This window comes from Chrysemys picta, chromosome 9 (assembly GCF_011386835.1).
Source record: "Chrysemys picta bellii isolate R12L10 chromosome 9, ASM1138683v2, whole genome shotgun sequence".
NCBI lineage: Eukaryota > Metazoa > Chordata > Testudines > Emydidae > Chrysemys > Chrysemys picta.
Genome location: NC_088799.1, coordinates 27,940,380 through 27,959,882, shown reverse-complemented (window position 1 = coordinate 27,959,882; position 19,503 = coordinate 27,940,380). Strand labels below are relative to the sequence as shown.

General features: G+C 45.5%; 1 protein-coding gene across 2 annotated transcripts; it reads right to left on the bottom strand.

The window, feature by feature from the left end:
* Positions 1 to 11,985: 11,985 nt before the first annotated feature.
* Positions 11,986 to 19,436, bottom strand: PFN2 (profilin 2). 2 transcript variants are annotated; one of them, XM_005308212.5, is made up of 3 exons: positions 19,152 to 19,436; positions 16,574 to 16,766; positions 11,986 to 14,010 (listed from the first exon to the last, which is right to left on the bottom strand). In XM_005308212.5, exons 1-3 carry the CDS (start codon positions 19,281 to 19,283, stop codon positions 13,913 to 13,915), a joined length of 423 nt encoding a protein of 140 aa, XP_005308269.1. In that variant the 5' UTR covers positions 19,284 to 19,436; the 3' UTR covers positions 11,986 to 13,912. The 2 variants fall into 2 exon arrangements, with proteins under 2 accessions (XP_005308269.1, XP_005308270.1); XM_005308213.5 differs by having other exon boundaries at positions 11,986 to 13,704.
* Positions 19,437 to 19,503: the final 67 nt, after the last annotated feature.

The following is a 19,503-nucleotide window of genomic DNA, read 5'->3' as shown; positions in this document are numbered from 1 at the left end:
CATCCCAACCTGTTTGCAAGCATCTGGGGACCAGAAACCCCAAAACGGGCTAGAACCCCTAGGAGTGACATCATGTGGTTTCAAGGTACTGAAAAGGAGTGTGTCCAAAGACAAACAGAAATTTTACAGGTACTGCCTCTGCCATGGACAGTGTCCAAATCTCTGGCAGTAAGTTCAGGGGGAGGGTGTTTCTGTGATCCAACCTGTCACAGTAAGGTTATGTATTTAAAAAGAACCAGGAAATACAAATGTTACGGTTCCCATAACATTAACTCACTTAACGTTGCACCAAAGGTATATCGCAGGATACAATAAACAGTATAGTAATCAACATTATGTGCACTGTAAGTGTGATAATGTTTCATGGAGAACTTAAACTTTTGTATCACTCCCTTGTTTAAATTTGTGATCTTAAAGCTGCACCAATGTAGATTTTTTTTGCATGTAATTTGTGTAATCGTCAGGGGGGGAAACATGGAGAAAAGAGAGCCTGTGCCATTAATCACCCCTACTACCCATGCTGGTGGCCCCTTAAAGCCAGCAGAGTCTATATCTGTGAATTGGTAACCAAATACCCAAAGCCGGGTTCAAGAGATTCCTGGTGAGGCCCCACTGTTTTCACAGCTCTAATGCACAGTGCAGTCACTCCTTTCTTGCCTACCACCTGGAAAAGGAAGTCATTTATTTTGGACAGGTTCATTAGTAGTAAGGGAAGACTACTGCACACTACTGGAGGAAGTCAGACTTAACAGGCTGTGGGGGCATGGGAGTTGTTGTAGATGAACAACGATGTCTCTCAGTCCCTCACACCCCCAAGCATCCCTGGTGAGGGCAGGCAGAATGTAAGGCTTATCCTGTATATCATCACCATACTTACACACCCAGACGCAGTTTTTAAGTGTAAATGTTATTTTCACTTTCAAAGTAAGCTGTGTAGTTATTCTTCAGTAAAGTCCAGGCATACACCTAGTGGGAAGACTGAAGTTCAGGAAAAATCTAATTTAAAATGAACTCTGTCTTTTTTTCCATGCACTAAACCAGGGGTCGGCAACGTTTGGCACGCGGCTCACCAGGGTAAGCACCCTGGCGGGCTGGGCCAGTTTTATTTACCTGCTGATGCGGCAGGTTCGGCCAATCACGGCCTCCACTGGCCGCAGTTCGCCGTCCCGGGTCAATGGGGGCGGCGAGAAGCGGCGCGGGCGAGGGATGTGCTGGCCGCGGCTTCTTGCCGCCCCCATTGGCCCGGGACAGCGAACCGCGGCCAGGGGGGCCACGATCGGCCGAACCTGCCGCGTCAGCAGGTAAATAAAACTGGCCTGGCCCGGCCCGCCAAGGTGCTTACCCTGACGAGCCACGTGCCAAATGTTGCCGACCCCTACACTAAACAAAGCCTTGCCTCAAACAGCTGGCATATAGTAGGCTGCCTGATTGGCTACACACCTGATTGGTTGGAAGAGTCACCACACTGGCTCCTAAGCTCAGCAGCAGTTCAATTGGCTGCTCGAAGGCACTTAACTACAGTTGTTATAGTGCCTGGTTGTTCCCAGCCCTGCTCCTGCCTTGCGTTACTCCAAGTCCTGAATTTTGGGTTTGACCCTTGACTCTGGCAGCCAACTCCTGTTGTAACCACTGGCCATGACCTACCAGAGTCCCAGTCACCCACCAGCTAGACCAGGCTTATAGAACCTCCAAATGTGGGTAAAGGGATATTTTTGTATGGAAAGTAGTGAAATTTTGTCTTAAACTCATGTAAGGACCCATGTTAACTCCAGTGTAGATATACCCATTCACTGATAGATCCTCCTCCCTTCAAAAGTAAGAGCGAGTGTCTTCAAAGTTTTGATTCACAATATATGTGAAGCTAAACAATTCTACCACTCTGTTTATGCTACCATGTGCAGCTGGCTCCCATCTTTGATGACCATTTGTTAAAATTATGCCTATCAAATCCAAATCCAGCGCCAGTTGCCCTAAAAAAATAGAAGTTAATGTTTTAAGATCTAGCTGTATTTTGACTGCTTGTTTAAAAAAGCATGTCAGCCTTCATGAAGTCATACGTCATTCTTGAAGTTAATGTGGTAAAGTAAATGTAAAGTTCATACATTTGAAAGCATTTGCAGCTGTTTCAGCACAAGATAGTGTAGGCATACTCTGCAACTATCTCAAGATTAATAGAACTATTTGTGTAGCCCAAGTATAAACAGCTCTTTACAAAAGAGGGTCCCAAGCCTAGCGAGGGGTGCATTACGGTGGCTCCTGAAATGGGAGAAAGCAAAAGGACAGGAGGGAATAGGTCCCATGAAATTTCCAGCCCCCCCAGGACTTACAGGTTAAGCTTGAGGCCTCTTAGGATGTGTAATTTGGAGCCATAAGATCTTGCAGGAACAAGCGCAAGATTTGGAGCCATATGCTCAGAGCCACTTCCTGTTTGCCAGTTTCCAGCGGTCAATCCGCCCTCCCTCTGCCCGCCTGGATGGGACTGCAGCAGGGCAGCCTCTGTGGGGTCTGACACTTCCTCCTCCAATTGCAGGTGGGCCACCAGCTGTGTGAGATGGCAGGACCATGCCCTGCTGTCTTTACCTTAAAGTGATTAACTTTTGTGGTTACCCATGTGGAGCTGTTCAGGGGGCAGGTCCTGGGCCATGGTAAGGGCTGCCTCCTCTCCCCATGGGCCCTCTGGGGCTAGGGTAGTGGGGGCTAGGCATTACTAGGGAGGATAGGGATGAGCCCCATGGCCTGGGCAGAGCCCTGGTGGGGTATTCTGGCTGCCTCGGACTGTGGGCCATGCCCATGAGTGGCTATTTGCTGCCCTGTGGGACTTGAATTGGTGGCTGCAGTAGCTGTTGGATGTGCGCTTGGCTGGCTTCACTCCAGCTGGACACTGCCCCAGGAGTAAGCCCAGTTTGCCCTCCTGGCTGCAGGGTGGAATTCACCTGGTGATTCTGCCTTTTTGTTCCAATCTAGTTGGTTCTTACCCTGGGCCCATCACTGCTCCGGCGGGACAGTGGTGGCTAGATTGATCATCCTGATCTGGGACTAACATGCCCTGCCTTGGTCCTTGCTCCTGGTACAGAGCCCCTTTCTGTGTGCCCATTCCCCATACTCGAGGTCTCCCCTTAATCTCTTGTGGGGCCTTAGCCATACTTGCAGTGTAAATCTAACTAACATAGAAACTGGCACTGTTGAAAACCTCCAATCACTAGCAATAGCTGGAATGTCCAGGGTTGGTGCTGCTGGTGACTTGGTCCTTCTGAGCTGTGGCCAGCAAGACTGATATAATCAGACACTTAGTGAGGACTGTCCATTTCCACTCCAAATATAGACTTGAAGTCCTTTCCTACAGCAGTTTAATGGGATAACGGTCTGCTTTAAACTGATGCACTTTAATTAGAGGTTTACACACTTACATAGTTACATTAGGGCAAACGTCCTTAAGGTAGTTAGGTCCTTAGACTGCGGAGCATAGTGTGTTCATAACTGGCCACTTGTTCTCGTGAACTTGGGTGTTAGTTCCCATAACTCCCACAGTCCCTACAACACTTACAGCATCCAGGTTATAAAAGCTGCTCCCCTGCCCTGCCCCCACCCTCCCACAAACAAACAACAATAACAAAAAAGTGAGCCTGTTTCCTCTTTATCTCTGCTCTTCCCGGAGGAGGAGAGGAGTCTTTGTCCATGAGAATGCATCCTTTTAAATTCTAATTTATAAACTGCAGGAAGACAATCCTCTGCCATTGGAAGGCAAATGACTACTCCCACCACCCCTTGCTGAGCTCTCACCCCTCCTAATGGAAGCCAAGACAATGGTGTAGGAATAGATCATCTGGTGAAAGATCTAGAAAAGCCCTGTGACCCATGCATTGAGCAAACACTGGATGAGATGTGGAAAGGGTTATGTGAGGCTGTGCAGAACTGATCTGGTTGTTAGCTTAATTTAGTGGGTGAAATGTCTCAGCAGAGACATTCCCATACTTTCCCCTCCAGTGTACCCTTGCTTACAGAGTTAAAGCAACTCTGCTTGTCAAGTAAGGTGCCACCTCTTTGCTAGACTCTGCCATGATGGGGATATGGATAAACAGGGTAGCCCCAATGTTCTGTCCCTCTGCTCATGCAACTGTGCCATGTCCCCAAAGCAGGATTCAGCCTTCAGTTTTGCATGGTGGCAGTCTGGTCTGTTAAATGGGAGAATCCAATGGCAGCTCTGCTGACCCCCATGGCCTAACTGGAGCTATAAGAAACGGCCATAGTGTAGGTGGGAGCTTAATCCCCCTTCCCAGCCAATGCCTGGATTTAAAAATTGTATTAAAGCTAATGTTAAAAAAAATTATATAATACATAGGTTGAGAAAAGAGTGTCTGTACATCTGGGTATAGTGCTTAGATTATCCACAAATACAAAGTTTGTTTTGAAAGTCATTAGATACATATAGTACATAATCAGCAATAACACAAATGTAGGTGAATGAATTTAAGAATACAGTTTAGATATTTAGCATCTGTGCATTTGGGTACATTACTCATGAAAAAAGTTAAACAGAGAGTTGGTGGCGGAAAGCAAAATATATCAATGAGTGAAGATTGTCTCTCTAATTGAGAATTTAGGATAGGTTGTCCATTTAGAGAAAAAAACAGTCCATCGGGAACATATTTGAGTTACTTTCCTGACTGCGCTTATTACACTGCCTTACAGTATGCCCTGCTCAAGCACATCAGTCAGTGACAGTGCAGGATTCTTCCAGTCAGAGGGGTGTTTCATGGACCCACAGACTGACTACAGTGTGAATGCACTAGTCACATGCCGGAGAACCCAAACACTCATTCCCAGATTCCTGAATGGGGAAATGGCTCAACACCGGAATTTCTTCCATGTCTCTCCCTGTGTGCCCTCAAGTGGGCATGGAGAGTGCAGATCAGGTGCTGAGCTAGCAGAGCCACATCTGGGGTAGAGTCCTTCTTGCCCCAAATTGCCTGTGCTTGTGCAAAGTACATTGTGCTCTGAACAGAGGTTTGTCTGTCTCTGTCCTCCCTGACAGGAAATGGAATGCACTTAACTCCACTCTTGTTAGAATGATTTAAGCCAGGGGTCTCAAACATGCGGCCCGTGGGCTGCGGCCCGCGGAGCTCTTCCCTGCGGCCCGCCAAGCTCCCCGTGCCCCCCCCCCCGAGTTATTTTACGTGGCAGCTAAGCTCCCTGCTCACTGTTCCCCAATGTTTGAGGCTGGGTCTCTCCCCCGGCCCCGCCTGCCACCCCCATGCGTCTCCCCCGAGTGTCCCCCGGGCTCACTTACTGCCCCGGAGCCTGCAGCTCATGCTGACTCCACTCTGCTCTGCCGGCTTCCGGCATCACCTGCTGCCACAGGGTCCTAGTGCCCCCCTACACTATGGCCAGGGCAGGCTGCCCTTCCCCTTTCCTTCTGCCCTAGTTCTGAGCCTCTCCAATGCCCTAAACCCCTCATCCACAGCCCTCACCCCTCCTATCCCCAAACTCCATCCCAGAGCCTGCACCCTCCACCCCCTGCCCCAGCCTGGAGCCTGCACCTAGCACCCAAACTCCATCCCAAAGCCTGCACCCCAGAGCCCCTCCCCCACCCAAACTCCCTTCCAGTGCCTTAGGCAGGTGGGGGTGGAGTTTGGGGGTGGGGGGAGGTTCTGGGCACCACCAAAATTTCTACAAACCTGCCACCCCTGGAAGAGGCAGAGCAGGGGTGGAGTGGTGGTGCAGCCCAGTGCAGTGGGTGGGCTTTAACAGAAGTAAATCTAACTAAGTGCGTGTTTTGTCCTTTGAGTGAGGTGGATTACTGTTGGTGGCGCTTAGCACTTTCCAGGAGGGAGGGGGGAGGAGCAGGGAGCCGCGCGCTCAGGGGAGGAGGTGGAGAAGAGACAGGGCAGGGGCGGGGCCTCATGGAAGAGGTAGAGTGGGGGCGGGGCCGGGAGCAGCGAGGGGGGGGTGCCAGTGATGCAGCTCTCGGGCCAATGCACTAGTCCTCATGTGGCCCTCATGGCCATTTGAGTTTGAGACCCCTGATTTAAGGGAAGGACACCAGGACTTATTCTGACTCATGTCTCACCCACTGCCCTGTAGAAGAGAGAGATTTCCATTCCTAGCCTGGGGCACAGCAGCTCTTCACAGGAAGGGGAAGGAGTGACTTCACCTGCATGGAATCCCTAATGTAAGGAAGGCCCTCTCTTCTGTCTAGAGATAATTAACACTACCCAACAGAAATCTGCATGCAGTATTCATTTCTCAGCCAAGAATGTGCCTGGGCTTAACAGCAGCATAGCTAATGCTCTCTGGATTGCAGGTCAACAGATTCAGAGCACTAGCACGGGAGGCCAAGAGCCAGAACTGCTGTCACCAGTCCTATGGAATCTTGGTTGCCAGAAACTGTATCAGCAGGCAAGGGAGCACTTACACTGCACACTTTTTTAGCTTACACAATGGTATTTGAGGAGTTTATGGGGGGAGTGAGGGGGTCTATCTATACCGGAGCCCCAAATGTGGTGGTTTGTGAAGAAGTGAGGTTTTTACTCAGGAAAGCTTATGCCCAAATAAATCTGTTAGTCTTTAAGGTGCCACCAGACTCCTTGTTGTTTTTGTAGATACAGACTAACACGGCTACCCCCTGATACTTTATAGCTAAACAGTTACCCAGGGTGGCCTTTTACTGTAGGTCTGTGGATCATCCCTTTTAGGGATTCATGCTCTGCAGAAAGGGGGAGGGTTGGGCCTGGGCTGCTGGGACGCAGAGCAGTATCAGGAAGCCAGTGATCTTGCAGGTTCTAAGGCACTTAACTGAGGTTCTTCCTCAGGCCTATCCTTCAGGGGATGAGGCTGTACTTTTCAAGGCAAGTCTCTATGTTAGTTTTCTTCAGGGGTCATCTGGGTCAGTGAGTTGTTTCCTTCAAGAACGGGAGACTCTTTGGGGTGGGCTCTCGAATTACAGGATGTGTAGTGGGATGGTGACTTTCTAGGGCTCAGGTCCACAGCTCAAAAACTGGTTGAATTGGGGTGAGGCTGTTTCTCTGCACTGCTTTGTCGGGTATCTGTGTCCTTACACTTGCTGCAGGCATATGTGGGTCAGAGGTCACCTGGGGATAGTCCCCTGTTCCTGCAAGAAGGACCATTCCTTCCAACCAAATTCCAATTGCGGGAGTGTTTAGGAAGGGGCTGTCATTCTTGGGCTTGACACCAGAAAATGATTGATCCCACTGGTTCTGTATAAGGGCCACAACTGTGGACTATCCATTTGGGTTTGGATACATCAGAGATCCAGGTTAGAGGGCACAGGTGATCCAGGGCATGCAAGTTCTAGGTGTGGCTGCCTGGCGGGAGGCTGATACAGGTGGTGAACCCTAAGCACCACAGGTTTTAACCATGTCTGCTTCCTTCCCCAGGTCTATCATACAGAATGTATCAGAGCACGCCTACAGCTGGGGATAGGGATTTGTGGGCACAGCATTGTGCACTAGGTTTACCGGAGAGTGTGTAATTTTAAAAAATGATATTGCAACTTCTCCGACTGCCCCCCGCTACCCCATCCAACCCCCCCCCCCAGGACCCCTGCCCCCATTCAATCCCCCTGTTCCCTGCCCTCTGACCGCCCCAACCCCTATCCACACCCCCAGCCCCTGGCCATCACCCCGAACTCCCCTGCCCTCTATCCAACGCCGCCTGCTCCCTGCCCCCTTACCGTGCTGCCTGGAGCATCGGTGGCTGGCGGCACTGCAGCCGTGCCGCCCAGAGCACCAGGACAGGCAGCTGCGCCACCTGGCTGGAGCCAGGCACGCCGTCACCACCGCGCAGCACAGAGCACTGGGTCAGGTTGGGCTCTGCAGCTGCACTGCCCCAGGAGCTCGCAGCTCTGCCGCCCAGAGCATTGCGCCAGCGGTAGAGCGAGCCGAGGCTGCAGGGGAAGGGGAATCGCAGGGGGCTAGCTTCCTGGGGCAGGAGCTCAGGGGCCAGGCAGGAGGGTCCCACGGGCCTTTGCCCACCTCTGATTTAGACCTAAATACTACACAAGTTACTGCAAGAAATAAGCAGTAAAAGATGAGACAGTAAGTAATTAACAATATAATAAAATGCAGCATCCTTAGGAGAGGAAAATTACAAAAAAACAAACCACCAAACGCTAGTATGGTGACATTCAGTTTTAGAAAGGGGGATTTCACAGCTTGTAAAAATGGCACTGAAGTCAAAAGCAAAGACATTCAAATCCTTTTGGCGTGGACACTATTTAAGGTAACATTTCTCAAAGTGTGAAGCATGCACCCTTAGGAGGCATGAAGGACTAGCCAAAGGTGGAGTAAAGGAAAGCAAACATTTATAAAGTGAAGCGAGTGCAATCAGTGAGTTTGTAGAGAGCTTGAAACAATGGCTCTGGAATTACCCCATTCATTTCACTGGATGCCAACTCAGATGCCACTTATACTTTAATGTTAACATTAACTATTTCACTGTTCAATTCATCCTAGGAGAGGCATAGCATTACTTAAAGAGTAGTGCAGATGTATAAGTTAAGACATTCAGGCCTTTAACAATACATTAGTAGGATTATAGGGAGGGGAGGAGGGACACAACTGGTTCAATTTTCCAGAAAAGAGGGAGGGTTCAGATTTCAAAAGTTTGGGAAACAGATTTAAGGAAACAATGGAGAGTCTCAGATGGCATGCATACTTCTGAACAAGGCAAAAAGTAAACCGGTATGGCTAAACAGAAAACTCAAGAGAGATCTTTCAGAAAATGGAAATCAATGCCTAGCAGAGACTAATAAGAGTATAAATTAAGCAGGCAACATGCAAGGAGGAAGTTAGGAAGGCTACACCAGAATCTATAAAGCAAATAGCTAAAGATATGAAAACAAATAATTAAAAAATGTATGGAAGAAAGGCTGCAAGGGATTAAGTGAGCAACTAAGAAGCACAAGTCACATTTAGCTTCTCTGTAGCATCCTTCTGTTCATTAATTTTCACTACAGAGGATATTGGTAAGATACCTACTCTTTTCAGTAATAAATGAGCTGGCTGAACTACTAATAAAAACTATGAAATTTCCATTAAAATCAGTGACTACAGTAGAGGTGTGCATGCTAGAAAATTATATACTTTTTAAAAAAAAGACAAGACTGGGAGCTATAAGCTAGTAAGATTTATTTCTGTACTTGGCATAATGGTTGAAACAGTAATAAATTGAACTATTAAAACATCTAGGTTATCATGATAGGATAGGGAGTAAGTAGCAGGCTTCTACAAGGGGAAGTTGTTCCTCTCTAAGTGTTCTTTGAACGGTCAATAACGTGGATAAAGACTGGTCATTTAGAATTTCAGACAGCCTTTAACAAAATTTCTCAGGTAGTTATTAATTAAATAAAAGTACTCACGGGGAGGGGGGGGGGGAGGGGATGAGGCAAAGAACTAACATGGATAAGAAACTGGCTGAGACAGAAAAGAGAAGGAATTACTCAATTTTTATTATGAAAATTTAAGCAAGGGGAAGTCATAAGGTTCTGCATAAGGACCGGTGATATTTAAGCTATTTATTAATGCTCCTTTTTTCTGGATCAATGTAGCAGCAAGGTTTGCAGATGATAGTTTAGGTTAGTCAAGACCAAGCTACTCTGGAGGGATCCTAACAAAGTGAAGGATGGAAAACACTATTGCCTATGAAATTCACCAGAGACAAATGCAAGGTAATGCACAATGGAAGGAGTAATTTGTGCTAACTATACTCCTTACTAGGTTCTACACTAACATACTAGAAAAAAATTCTAGGCATGTGAAGAACACAAAGACCTCTGCTAAAATTTCAGCATGGACCACAAAAGGAAACAATGGATAATAAGGAATAGGATGAAGAATACTAAAAATAGGCTATGATATAAATGAACGCTATTCCCTCACCTGAAATACTGTATTAAATTTTGGTGACCATGTCTCAAAAAAAACAGCAGAAATTGGAGTTCAGACAAGCAATGAAACTGGGCATGAAACAGCTTACCTATGCAGAGTGATTGCCACTGAAGTGCTGTAAAAGGGAATGTGATAAAAGGTATACAAAAATGAATGTTATACAGAAAGTAGATTGAGCACTTTCCTGTACTGTTCTTGTATTATGAGAGGGTGAATGAAAGACTGCAAATTTTAACAGAACAAAATATTATTCATACAATGCAAGAGTTACTCTATGGAACCCTTTGCTACAAGATACCACTGAAGTCAAGAGCTTAGCAGATTTAAAAAACAAACAAGTATATGGATAAAGAGAACATCCAGAATTTCAACGGGGGGGGGGGGGGGGGAGGGGGGAAGAAAGGGGGAAGAAAAACCAACAAAAAATATTCTGGTGGAGACAATCCCTCAAGCTTCGGGGCATAAACGAGTCTTAGTGATTTTCCCTGCAAGTAGGTTATTCCTTACCTGTCTATTGCAAGGTTTCTTCTGAAAGATCTGATATTGGCTGTCAGATGTTACTTGACTAGATAGACCACAGGATTGAGCTAACAGATTTGTTTCTTATTTTGGTGCTAAAGGAATACTCAAGACTCAAAGCTGTTTTAAAAAGGGAGGGAGGATGTCTTTGCAGCATAGTGAGTTGTCAGATACAAGAGGAAGTGCAACTGAATTAGGAGGAAAGGAGAGACCAATGATAGCAAGGTAAGAAAAAAAGTTAGGCAACCAAAATTTTTAGTCAGGTGAAGTAAGATATGGGTGTCAATGGAGACAATGGGCTGAAAGTAAGGAGTAATCAAAAGTGTGAAAAGGTACACATGAGATAAAGATAAGAGTGAAAAAAGAAGCGCCCCCTTTGACTAAGGATGGTCATGGGGATGTTACTACTTAGCCTGGTGAGAGTACTTGTGGTGTGTAAGCAGCAGGCTCAAAGACTGAATGGAAGGCAGGGGAAGATTGTTTAAGACAAGTAGTGGGACAGGACAGATGAGAAGATTTTTCCAAGCACAGTTTAAGAGGAGCCATCTGGAATCTTAGGGCTTGTCTACACTGGCAATTTACAGCACTGCAACTTTCTCACTCAGGGGTGTGAAAAAACACACCCCTGAGCCCAGCAAGTTTCAGCGCTGTAAACCGCCAGTGTAGACAGTGCTCCCAGCACTGGGAGCTACGCCTCTCGTGGAAGTAGTTTTTTAAAGCTCTCTCCCTGCGCTCTGCCGTGACCACACAAGCCATGTTAAAGCTTTAGCATTGTCAGTGTAGACTAGCCCTTAGTTAAGATTAGGGTCTCATGGTTTGCCCTTGTTTCCTTCCTTGGATACTTGCAGAGACACTTCCTATATCCTCAAAGTGCACTATGTTTAGAAGTAGCCATCATGCCCAGTACCAATGTAGCTGGTGTCCTGAGGACTGGCTGGCACAATTTGTGCACAGTGATCAGTCAAGACCATGTGAAAGACTTGTTGGGTTTGAAGCTGGTTAACTAGCTGTGTGCTAAACTGTTTGACATGTTTTCTCCAAGAGCAGTGTGGATTTGTACAAGAGGGTTAGCTCTTATACTAGTACAGCACTGGTCACATCCAGCCTGTTTTAAAGGAGTGTAGGTTGCAAAAAGTGTTTATGCATTCACATACCATTGAGGCGGCTTGGGTAGAGAATGTTTAAACAGCATCCCTAACAGGAAAGAGAAACTGCCATGAGATCTGCTGGATTAGTGAAGTTAACAACACTAGTTTCCCTTAGTTAAAGTATCGCCTTCTACCATACAAGACGTTTAAGAAGCAAACATGAAGACTATTAGAGCTCTTGCTATGACGTAAGCTCAATAAGTGGTTAAGTCAGTTTAGTGTTCTAAACAGTCATCTTTACAGCAAAAGGACTAGTACATCAGTACAGTAATGCTGTTCCACACGTTTACAATCCCTGCAGAGCTGAATTACATTTTTAGAAACACACAAACACAAAGTTAGTGTAGTAAGCTACACGATGAAGTATATTGCTTCAGAAAAGTCTGGTGCATAAAAAAGTAACAAGAGTCTGATTTTATTTGGTTGGAATAAATTTATTTCGTCTGTAAACAAGGTGTTTAATAGTTATGGCATTTTTTTAAATGCATATTAAATCAGATGAGTTAGACTGTATCCCAGATGTAAAAGTGCAGGGAAAGAAATGGACAAATCAGCAACAAGAATTTGTTTAAATCTGTACATTATCCACAAGGCCCAAATAATAGAAGCAAATACAAGAATGTCCCTAAAGTAGTGCCATTCAAAAGAAATCCTTATAGTCAGTTAAAATCCATCTCACAATAGCAACAGTTCATTTTTTTTTTAAAACAATAGTATGGCACAGAATACATATTAAAAAATTAATCACAAGACAGCCAAGTCAGTTATTCCAACCAATACCATCTCCCATTTATTCTTTTGTATACAGAGTTCTGCAGTTCTCTTTAAATGGACATACAAGTTTGTACCGTGCTTGAATGGACAATTTGGTTACACATTTTAGATGACTAGTGCACGAGGCATTTTATTCCACAATTTCTGCAGCAAGGGTGCGGCAGGCCAAATGACTATTTCAAATTTGAAATGGTATCATTTTAACAATTTTAAGCTTATAAACTACCACCCCTCACGCAAACATTGGTATTAGAGCAGCATGTTTCTTTACATTATCAGTTAGATCTGACAGAAAGATTGGAGTATAGGCTACCAGTATATAGCTGAAGATGGCAGTTTTCCACAATGACCCTGTAGTTTCATATAAAACCCCAAGCTGCAAATTAAAAATTGGTCCTATGAAAAACTGAAATCGGACACACTCCAGATGGTTATGTTGGGATATCTAATGTCCATAATGGCGGCTTTTTATAATTCAACTACAGAACTGGAGCTGGCAAAAAAAAAAAAAAAGTGCCTGAGCTATTGCAATGATGGAATGTCCCTAGGTATTTATTCAGGACAGTGGTTGTAAGATCACAAAGAAAATGCATCTACATCTTTTGATAGTTTTGCAGTTGCACCCATTAAGCAGTGTGTGCTTCAGACACTATGAAGAGTTTTGTAAGTTTACAGTGAAGTGCAACAACAAAACTAAATGAAACACAATAGCTTTTGAGCGCAAATTGGTTAAACAAACCAGGCACTGTATAAAAATAGGTGGAAGCAAACAAAATGTGGATGAAAGAGTGGACAAGGAGAGAAGTAAAGATATGCATGCACTTCCCCCCCCCCAACCATGCTCTACAAAAGGAAGACTAAATGAGCTGTGTAATTGCTCAAAGTGCTGAAGAGACATTGATCAAATTAGATTGTACAATCGGCACCTTGTTTAGTGTTTAAATTATTTTAGTTGTCAATATCGTATTAATTGCTAAGACAAAGCAAAGCCTAGACTTGGCATTCTTCCCTTCCTAAAACATTTTTCAAGGTATCATGCATATCATTTTTATGCTGAGAAAATGGTGCCAGATATGGGACTTGATTACATACAGTGGTTAACATACAAATGAACACGAGGGTAACTGGAATCATGATATTAGAAAAAATGGATAAATAAAAAAACAAAACATAAAACAACTACCATCTACAGTCTGGTAGCACAGTGAACATAACTGGTTGGTGATGAAGACAGTTGCTAGGTGGATGGGGAGAGGCTGCTTAGATGTCAGACCTCCTCAGGTATAAAGCCAGTTCATATGCTTTCTTGTTCAGTGTCCCTCCATGGACACCTTCCTTTCCCATAACTATAACCAATGCTGGAGTACACAATGAAACAAAACAGAAATGAACAGAATTAAAGAAAAAAACACCTTTCCCCACCAACAAAGGGATACAAAGGAGACACAGGTTCATACCCCATCATCCTGCATTGCTAATAAAGTTTCCAGAATGTAAGGTTTAAAGCTCACTGCCAGGAAAGTTTAATAGCAATTTTCCCCTAATACTTAACAGTCTGCCTAGCAACTAGAACCCAGAGTCTCTCAAGTATTTTGCCATTGAGTATGCCTTCTTATTCAATCCGCCTCCATGGACCCCTTCTTTGCCCATTACAAAGACCAAGACTGAAAGAGAAAAGAAAAAAAAAAGAGGTTTTAAAGGAGTGTGTTAGACAAGGAAATAATGCAAGTTTTAATCAGACATTGCAATAAGTACACAAATTCAAGTTTTAATGGTTGGATATTAAGCTGGCTTTACAAGAGGTTTCTAAAGTATAGATGTAGACAGGGTTGGGAGAGAGTATCCTCCATGACTTCAGAGATGGAGAAGTTGTGTGCTAGCCATAAGACTTTGCAAAAAACCTGAACATATGCTGTAACTTCCATTTTAAAGATAAAATTTATCATGGTGCATGTTACCGTCTGACCTCTCTGACCAGGAAACCCTGGGTACATCTTATAAGGTAAACAAAGTAATGATGTTAAAAAGGAGAAAGGTAGCAATGTCAGTACACATAGGAGATTCTAGTATTTTTAGACTAGAGATTAAAGTTCAGAGTGGTAATGGGTACATTCCAACTTTACCAAGTATGTTTTGTTTGGCAGTTTATTGGTAAACTTTAAGTAACTTTTAAGCAGAAGTCTGTGTTTATGACACTACTGTAAGAGTAAACCAACAACTCAGTTCTGGATGAAATGTTGAGTTCCTCCTTCCATTATAGTGCAATTAGCTTTTTGTATGGAGTAAAGTAATTTTGAGCTGATTTTAAATCTAGTTTCCCCTTTCCCCCCACAGTAAATTGACTACAAAAATAAATGTTGTTTTACTGCGAAGAGTTTCCTACAGAACTCTAGTCAATAGAACATTACATGCCATAAGGCTTTACATGCTAACTGCCAGCAGATGTCACTAGAACAGAGTACATGTAAACTTGGAAGGATTAGATTTTTGTAAGTAAAGTTGGTAGACGTCTATTTCACCATCCACACAAGCCAATGAAATACTATTTCCATCAATAAATGAAATTTACAGATAGACAAAGTAAGAAATATTATATGAGAATGAATTAAGAGTTTGATAGGAGGATATTTTCTTTGTATATTTTGATGTGATGTTGACAATTTGTGTTTTAACATTTATAATACACCTCTACCCCGATATAACGCTGTCCTCAGGAGCCAAAAAATCTTACCACGTTATAGGTGAAACCACGTTATATTGAACTTGCTTTGATCCGACAGAGTGCGCAGCCCCGCCCACCCCGGAGCACTGCTTTACCGCATTATAACACGAATTCATGTTATATCGGGTTGCGTTATATCGGGGTAGAGGCGTACTATTTTTTTGAATCTACTAACATTAAATAATTCTGTCTCCCCTCATTGTGTGACCCTCCCATAATTTTACACAACTGAACATTTAAATCAATAATTGAAAAAAATGCTTCAAAGTAAACACTGAAATTATAAAAAATAAAAATCAAATTATGCCAAGCATAACTACATGTTATAAATTTTGCTTCACAAGAACACTGGCTCATTTTAATTGTGCTTTGAATTAGGAATGGTGAGACAGGAATCACTGCAATATAGATACATTTTGCCTATGTGCGGGTATACAGCAGAACATCACTAAGACCAGATCATAAGGGGACATATCTTAAATAATATAAACTTCAAAATCACTATAGTAAACAATTATCTAGATAGGGATACTATTTTCCTTATAAGGAAAGGAAGAGAATTAGTTACAGTCACGGCCCAAGCAGCACAGAAATCTTTACCTGTTTCATTTGACTGTATTGTTAAAATACTGGTAACATCTCCATAGCCTACGTAAAAATACACAATACAGCAGTGTCTCTGTAGCTCTATTTTGTTTATACATTGACCTTGGTCCCTAACATACTCAGTCTACAACAGCTAACAACAGAATGCCTAGATAATATCTTGGATGTCCTCATGTTGCTTGTACCCAGGGTTTTGAGAGAAGTTTCTTTTGGAATGGAGTCTAGCTCCTTGCAAGTAGGGTGTATGTTATAGAAGCTTAGATGAAACGCACAAGTAGTTAGACAAGCTTTATATAAATAGCCTGCAGCTACCCAATTGGACAGAGTTCATTCATTGGCTCAGAATCAGACTTCCAAGGTTCTCAACAGGAAATTGTAAAGAGTTAGTGTAAAACTTATGATTCAAACTAGGTAGTTCCATACAAGAAATTCAAGTCTTTGTGGAAGAAATTTTAATAGAAGTCACTTTAGAGCAAGTTTATGCTGAACAAGAGATTTCAATAGGATATAACAACATCCACCATCATTATGACCCTATGCTTTGGACTCCAAACATTTTAACTGCAATATACCTAGTGCAAATGAGTGACAGACTAAATTTAATCCAACTGATACACAGGCTACACTAGCTTGTTAAAATCTGTAGGCACAAGTAACCATTTGAAAAAAATAGTTAAATGCCAAACTGTGGTCATTCATCTAGGACTGCTAGATACGATCTAGTCCTGGAAAATAGGTGGACCACAATTACACCAAGGTTGCATTGTGGAAATTAAAAAAAAATCTTTTTATGCAAATTAATGTAAGTAATTTAAAGATTAGAGCCCAGTTTTGAAGGCTGCATTCTTGTTTTGCTAGTTTAAATTTCTGGGGGGGGGGAAAAAAAAGTTACAGCTTACCTCGACCAGCTCTGCCTACAGCAACATTGTATGTTGGCTCGCCACCATGACTCTTTGTCCTGATGTCCATTGTGCATTCACTATCAACATACAGGCTATCTCTGATCACAGAGCACTTCTTTGCACCAAGAGTCAGACCGTTGGTGAAGAAACCCTCTCGGTCTTTTCCTACAATCATATCTATTTCTATGGGCTGTTAAAAAAGAAATTCAGTGTTATATAGCAAGCTCTCACAACTACCTTTCACAGAAGACATTGGATTTCATGTACTTTAAATGAAGTAGTTTACAGATTAATTTCCACTCAAAAGAGACTTGTCACCAGCAAAAAGATTTGAAAGGGACACTCAAGCTTCTCCTAAGACAAGACACTTTAGAATCAAGTGTTTTGTTATTCACAGATATATTTTAATTAATTTAGTACCATTTTCAGTGAACACAAGTGCTGTTTTGAGATGTTTCAAATATTAAGTTATAGATTAAGTCTGCAATACTGATAAGGCCTAGAAGTTAGATTCCAGTAAGTTGTCTTTTTGAAGAAGGCAATGTGATGTCATCAGGCATTTTGCTAACCACAGAGCCATTTATTTTAGTAAGTGAATGAATCAGACTTTTGCTACTTGATAATGAGGTACCAAAAAAGCCTTCAGGACCGTGTCTAGATAACAATGATGCAGGTGCGTTCCCAGTCCCATTTGCCTTAACAGCAATTGGTGGGATATCAAACTCCTCCCAGGTCAGCTGCCACAGGTCTCTGAAAGGTCAAACAACAACTATGTTTCTAATGCAAAATGTAGCCAAATTGATGATGCACAACAATGTTCAGCTCTGCCCTTTTCTAGGCAAGGAATGTTACATAATATCATGCCTAAGTTTCAATGACTCAGACAGTAAACTCAGATACATAAAGCCATAGCTCCAGCAAACACATAGGTCTCTCAGTACCCTAAAAAGTGGGGGAGGGGATCACAATGCTAAAGTGACCCCTCTGTGCACAGGGAAATAGTGTTGTCTAGTCCCAGCAGGAGCCCAAGACAGATTGCATTTAGAAAGGGATCAGGCTACATTAACCCCCCACGCCTTTCACCCACAAAGTCTGTGCCCCCTTCCATGGGGGGAGTCTCCCTGCAGCACTGCTTTCAGGATGGAGGAGGAGGAGAAGATGGGGGTGGGGTGAAGGCAAGACAGGAGCAATGTGCTTTCTAACGGTAAGAAAGCATGTAAGGAGATGGGAGGCGTTGCCCTCCAGAACTGCACAGTCATAGCAGGCCCTGTGATTTCCAATCACACACCGGGACTCTGCCAAGCCACATCTTAGCAAGGCACAAAGACACCTGGGGGAGGGGACCCGGTCAGCAGCTGGAAATCCTCAGGGCACCACTTATTTAACCATATTCAGGAAGGGCCGGGCTGGTGGCAGGGCTGGTTTCCCCAGCGGAGCGGTGGCCTGTATGGCTACTCCCCACTGACATCACATCCCATGAAGGGGTATGATGAGGAGGGGGTGCTGCTGTGGCCATGCAATGAGATCACTTAACTATGGGGGGGGGGGAGCTTTTATGCAGGAGAGCTGCTTTTGCATACCAAGGCTACCAGCAAAGCGGGACCTAAGGAGAAAAAGGAGAACTGGCAAGCACAGGAGCGGGGGGGGGGGGGGGGGGGGGAGAGGGATCCAACACGAGCCAAGCCCTCCTCTCCTCAGAGAAAGCAGTAACCCCAAATTCCCGTGCAGAAGGCAGAGACCTACAGGACGGATTTGCAGGGGGAAGGTGCATCAGTCTGCAGCAAACCGTGCATCATGACACAAGGTTATAATCAAAACATGCAATTCACCACCACCACCCACCAATATAGGTATGGCCTAAAAGGGCTCCCAATTTAAATAAGTCTTCCCCCTGATCCTTAAAGGGTTTCCAAACCCTTCCCCATGGGAGCAGGGCCCTTCCCTTGGAAGATCTGAGCCGTGGGTGGGAAGGGGGCTGTGTTGCAGGAACAGGGATGATTAATACCTCTGAGGAGGACAGACGGGGAGGAAAGGACAGAGAGAAGGAAGGGGGTGGGGGGAAATCAATGGCAGTGCGCCATCTTGGAGATGAAAAACATGTAGCCACCAGCGAGGATTCACGAAAGCCTCCTACGCCGGATACGTAAGTCTGTCCGCAGCAATGAGGCCTGGGCGCAGGGAACCCTACGCCAAGTCTCTCTCGTGCCCGGTCTTTCTCTCCTCCTCCCTCCGCCGCATTGCCGGCTCCGGCTTAGCCCGCGCGGGCAGCTCCCAGCACGGCGCCGCGGCCCGAGCATCCCGGGCGGGGGTGGTGAGCGGGGCCGGTCCCCGCTGACCGCCAGACTCGGCGCTACCGGGAAAGCGCCCTGGGGAGCTGCCGGGCCCCACACGGCCCGGGGGGGGGCTGCAGGGGGTACAGCTGGCGGGGGCGGGACCCCCACTGGCCGCTGCCCGCGGGCGCCAGGAGCGCACGGCGGCGGCTCTTTGCTGCATCACCCCCCCAGGCGCGCCGGGTAGGGGCTCGAGCCGGGCCGGGCGGGAGGCTCGCAGCCGGCGCGGGGGCCGCGGCCCTTACCGTGATGCTCTGGAAGATGCCCCCGGCCGTCGCGGCCCAGACGTACTTGGCGTCGCAGTAGCCGACAATGGCGGCCTCCTGGCAGCAGCCATCGCACATCAGGTTGTCCACGTAGCTCTGCCAGCCGGCCATCGTCTTCGCCTGGCGCAGTCGGGCGGAGGAGCGGAGGGCGGCGGCGGCGGCGGTCTCACACGCGCGCGCGAAGCGGCAGCCGAGCCCTGCAGCGAGCAGCGCGCGCCCGGCCACGGGGAGAGGAGAGGGGGCGGGGCCGCCACCGCCGCGCTGTTGCTGCTCCCCCTCCCCTCGGCCGCGTCTCTCCGAGCCGCCGCAGCAAGAACAGCGGACGGGGGAG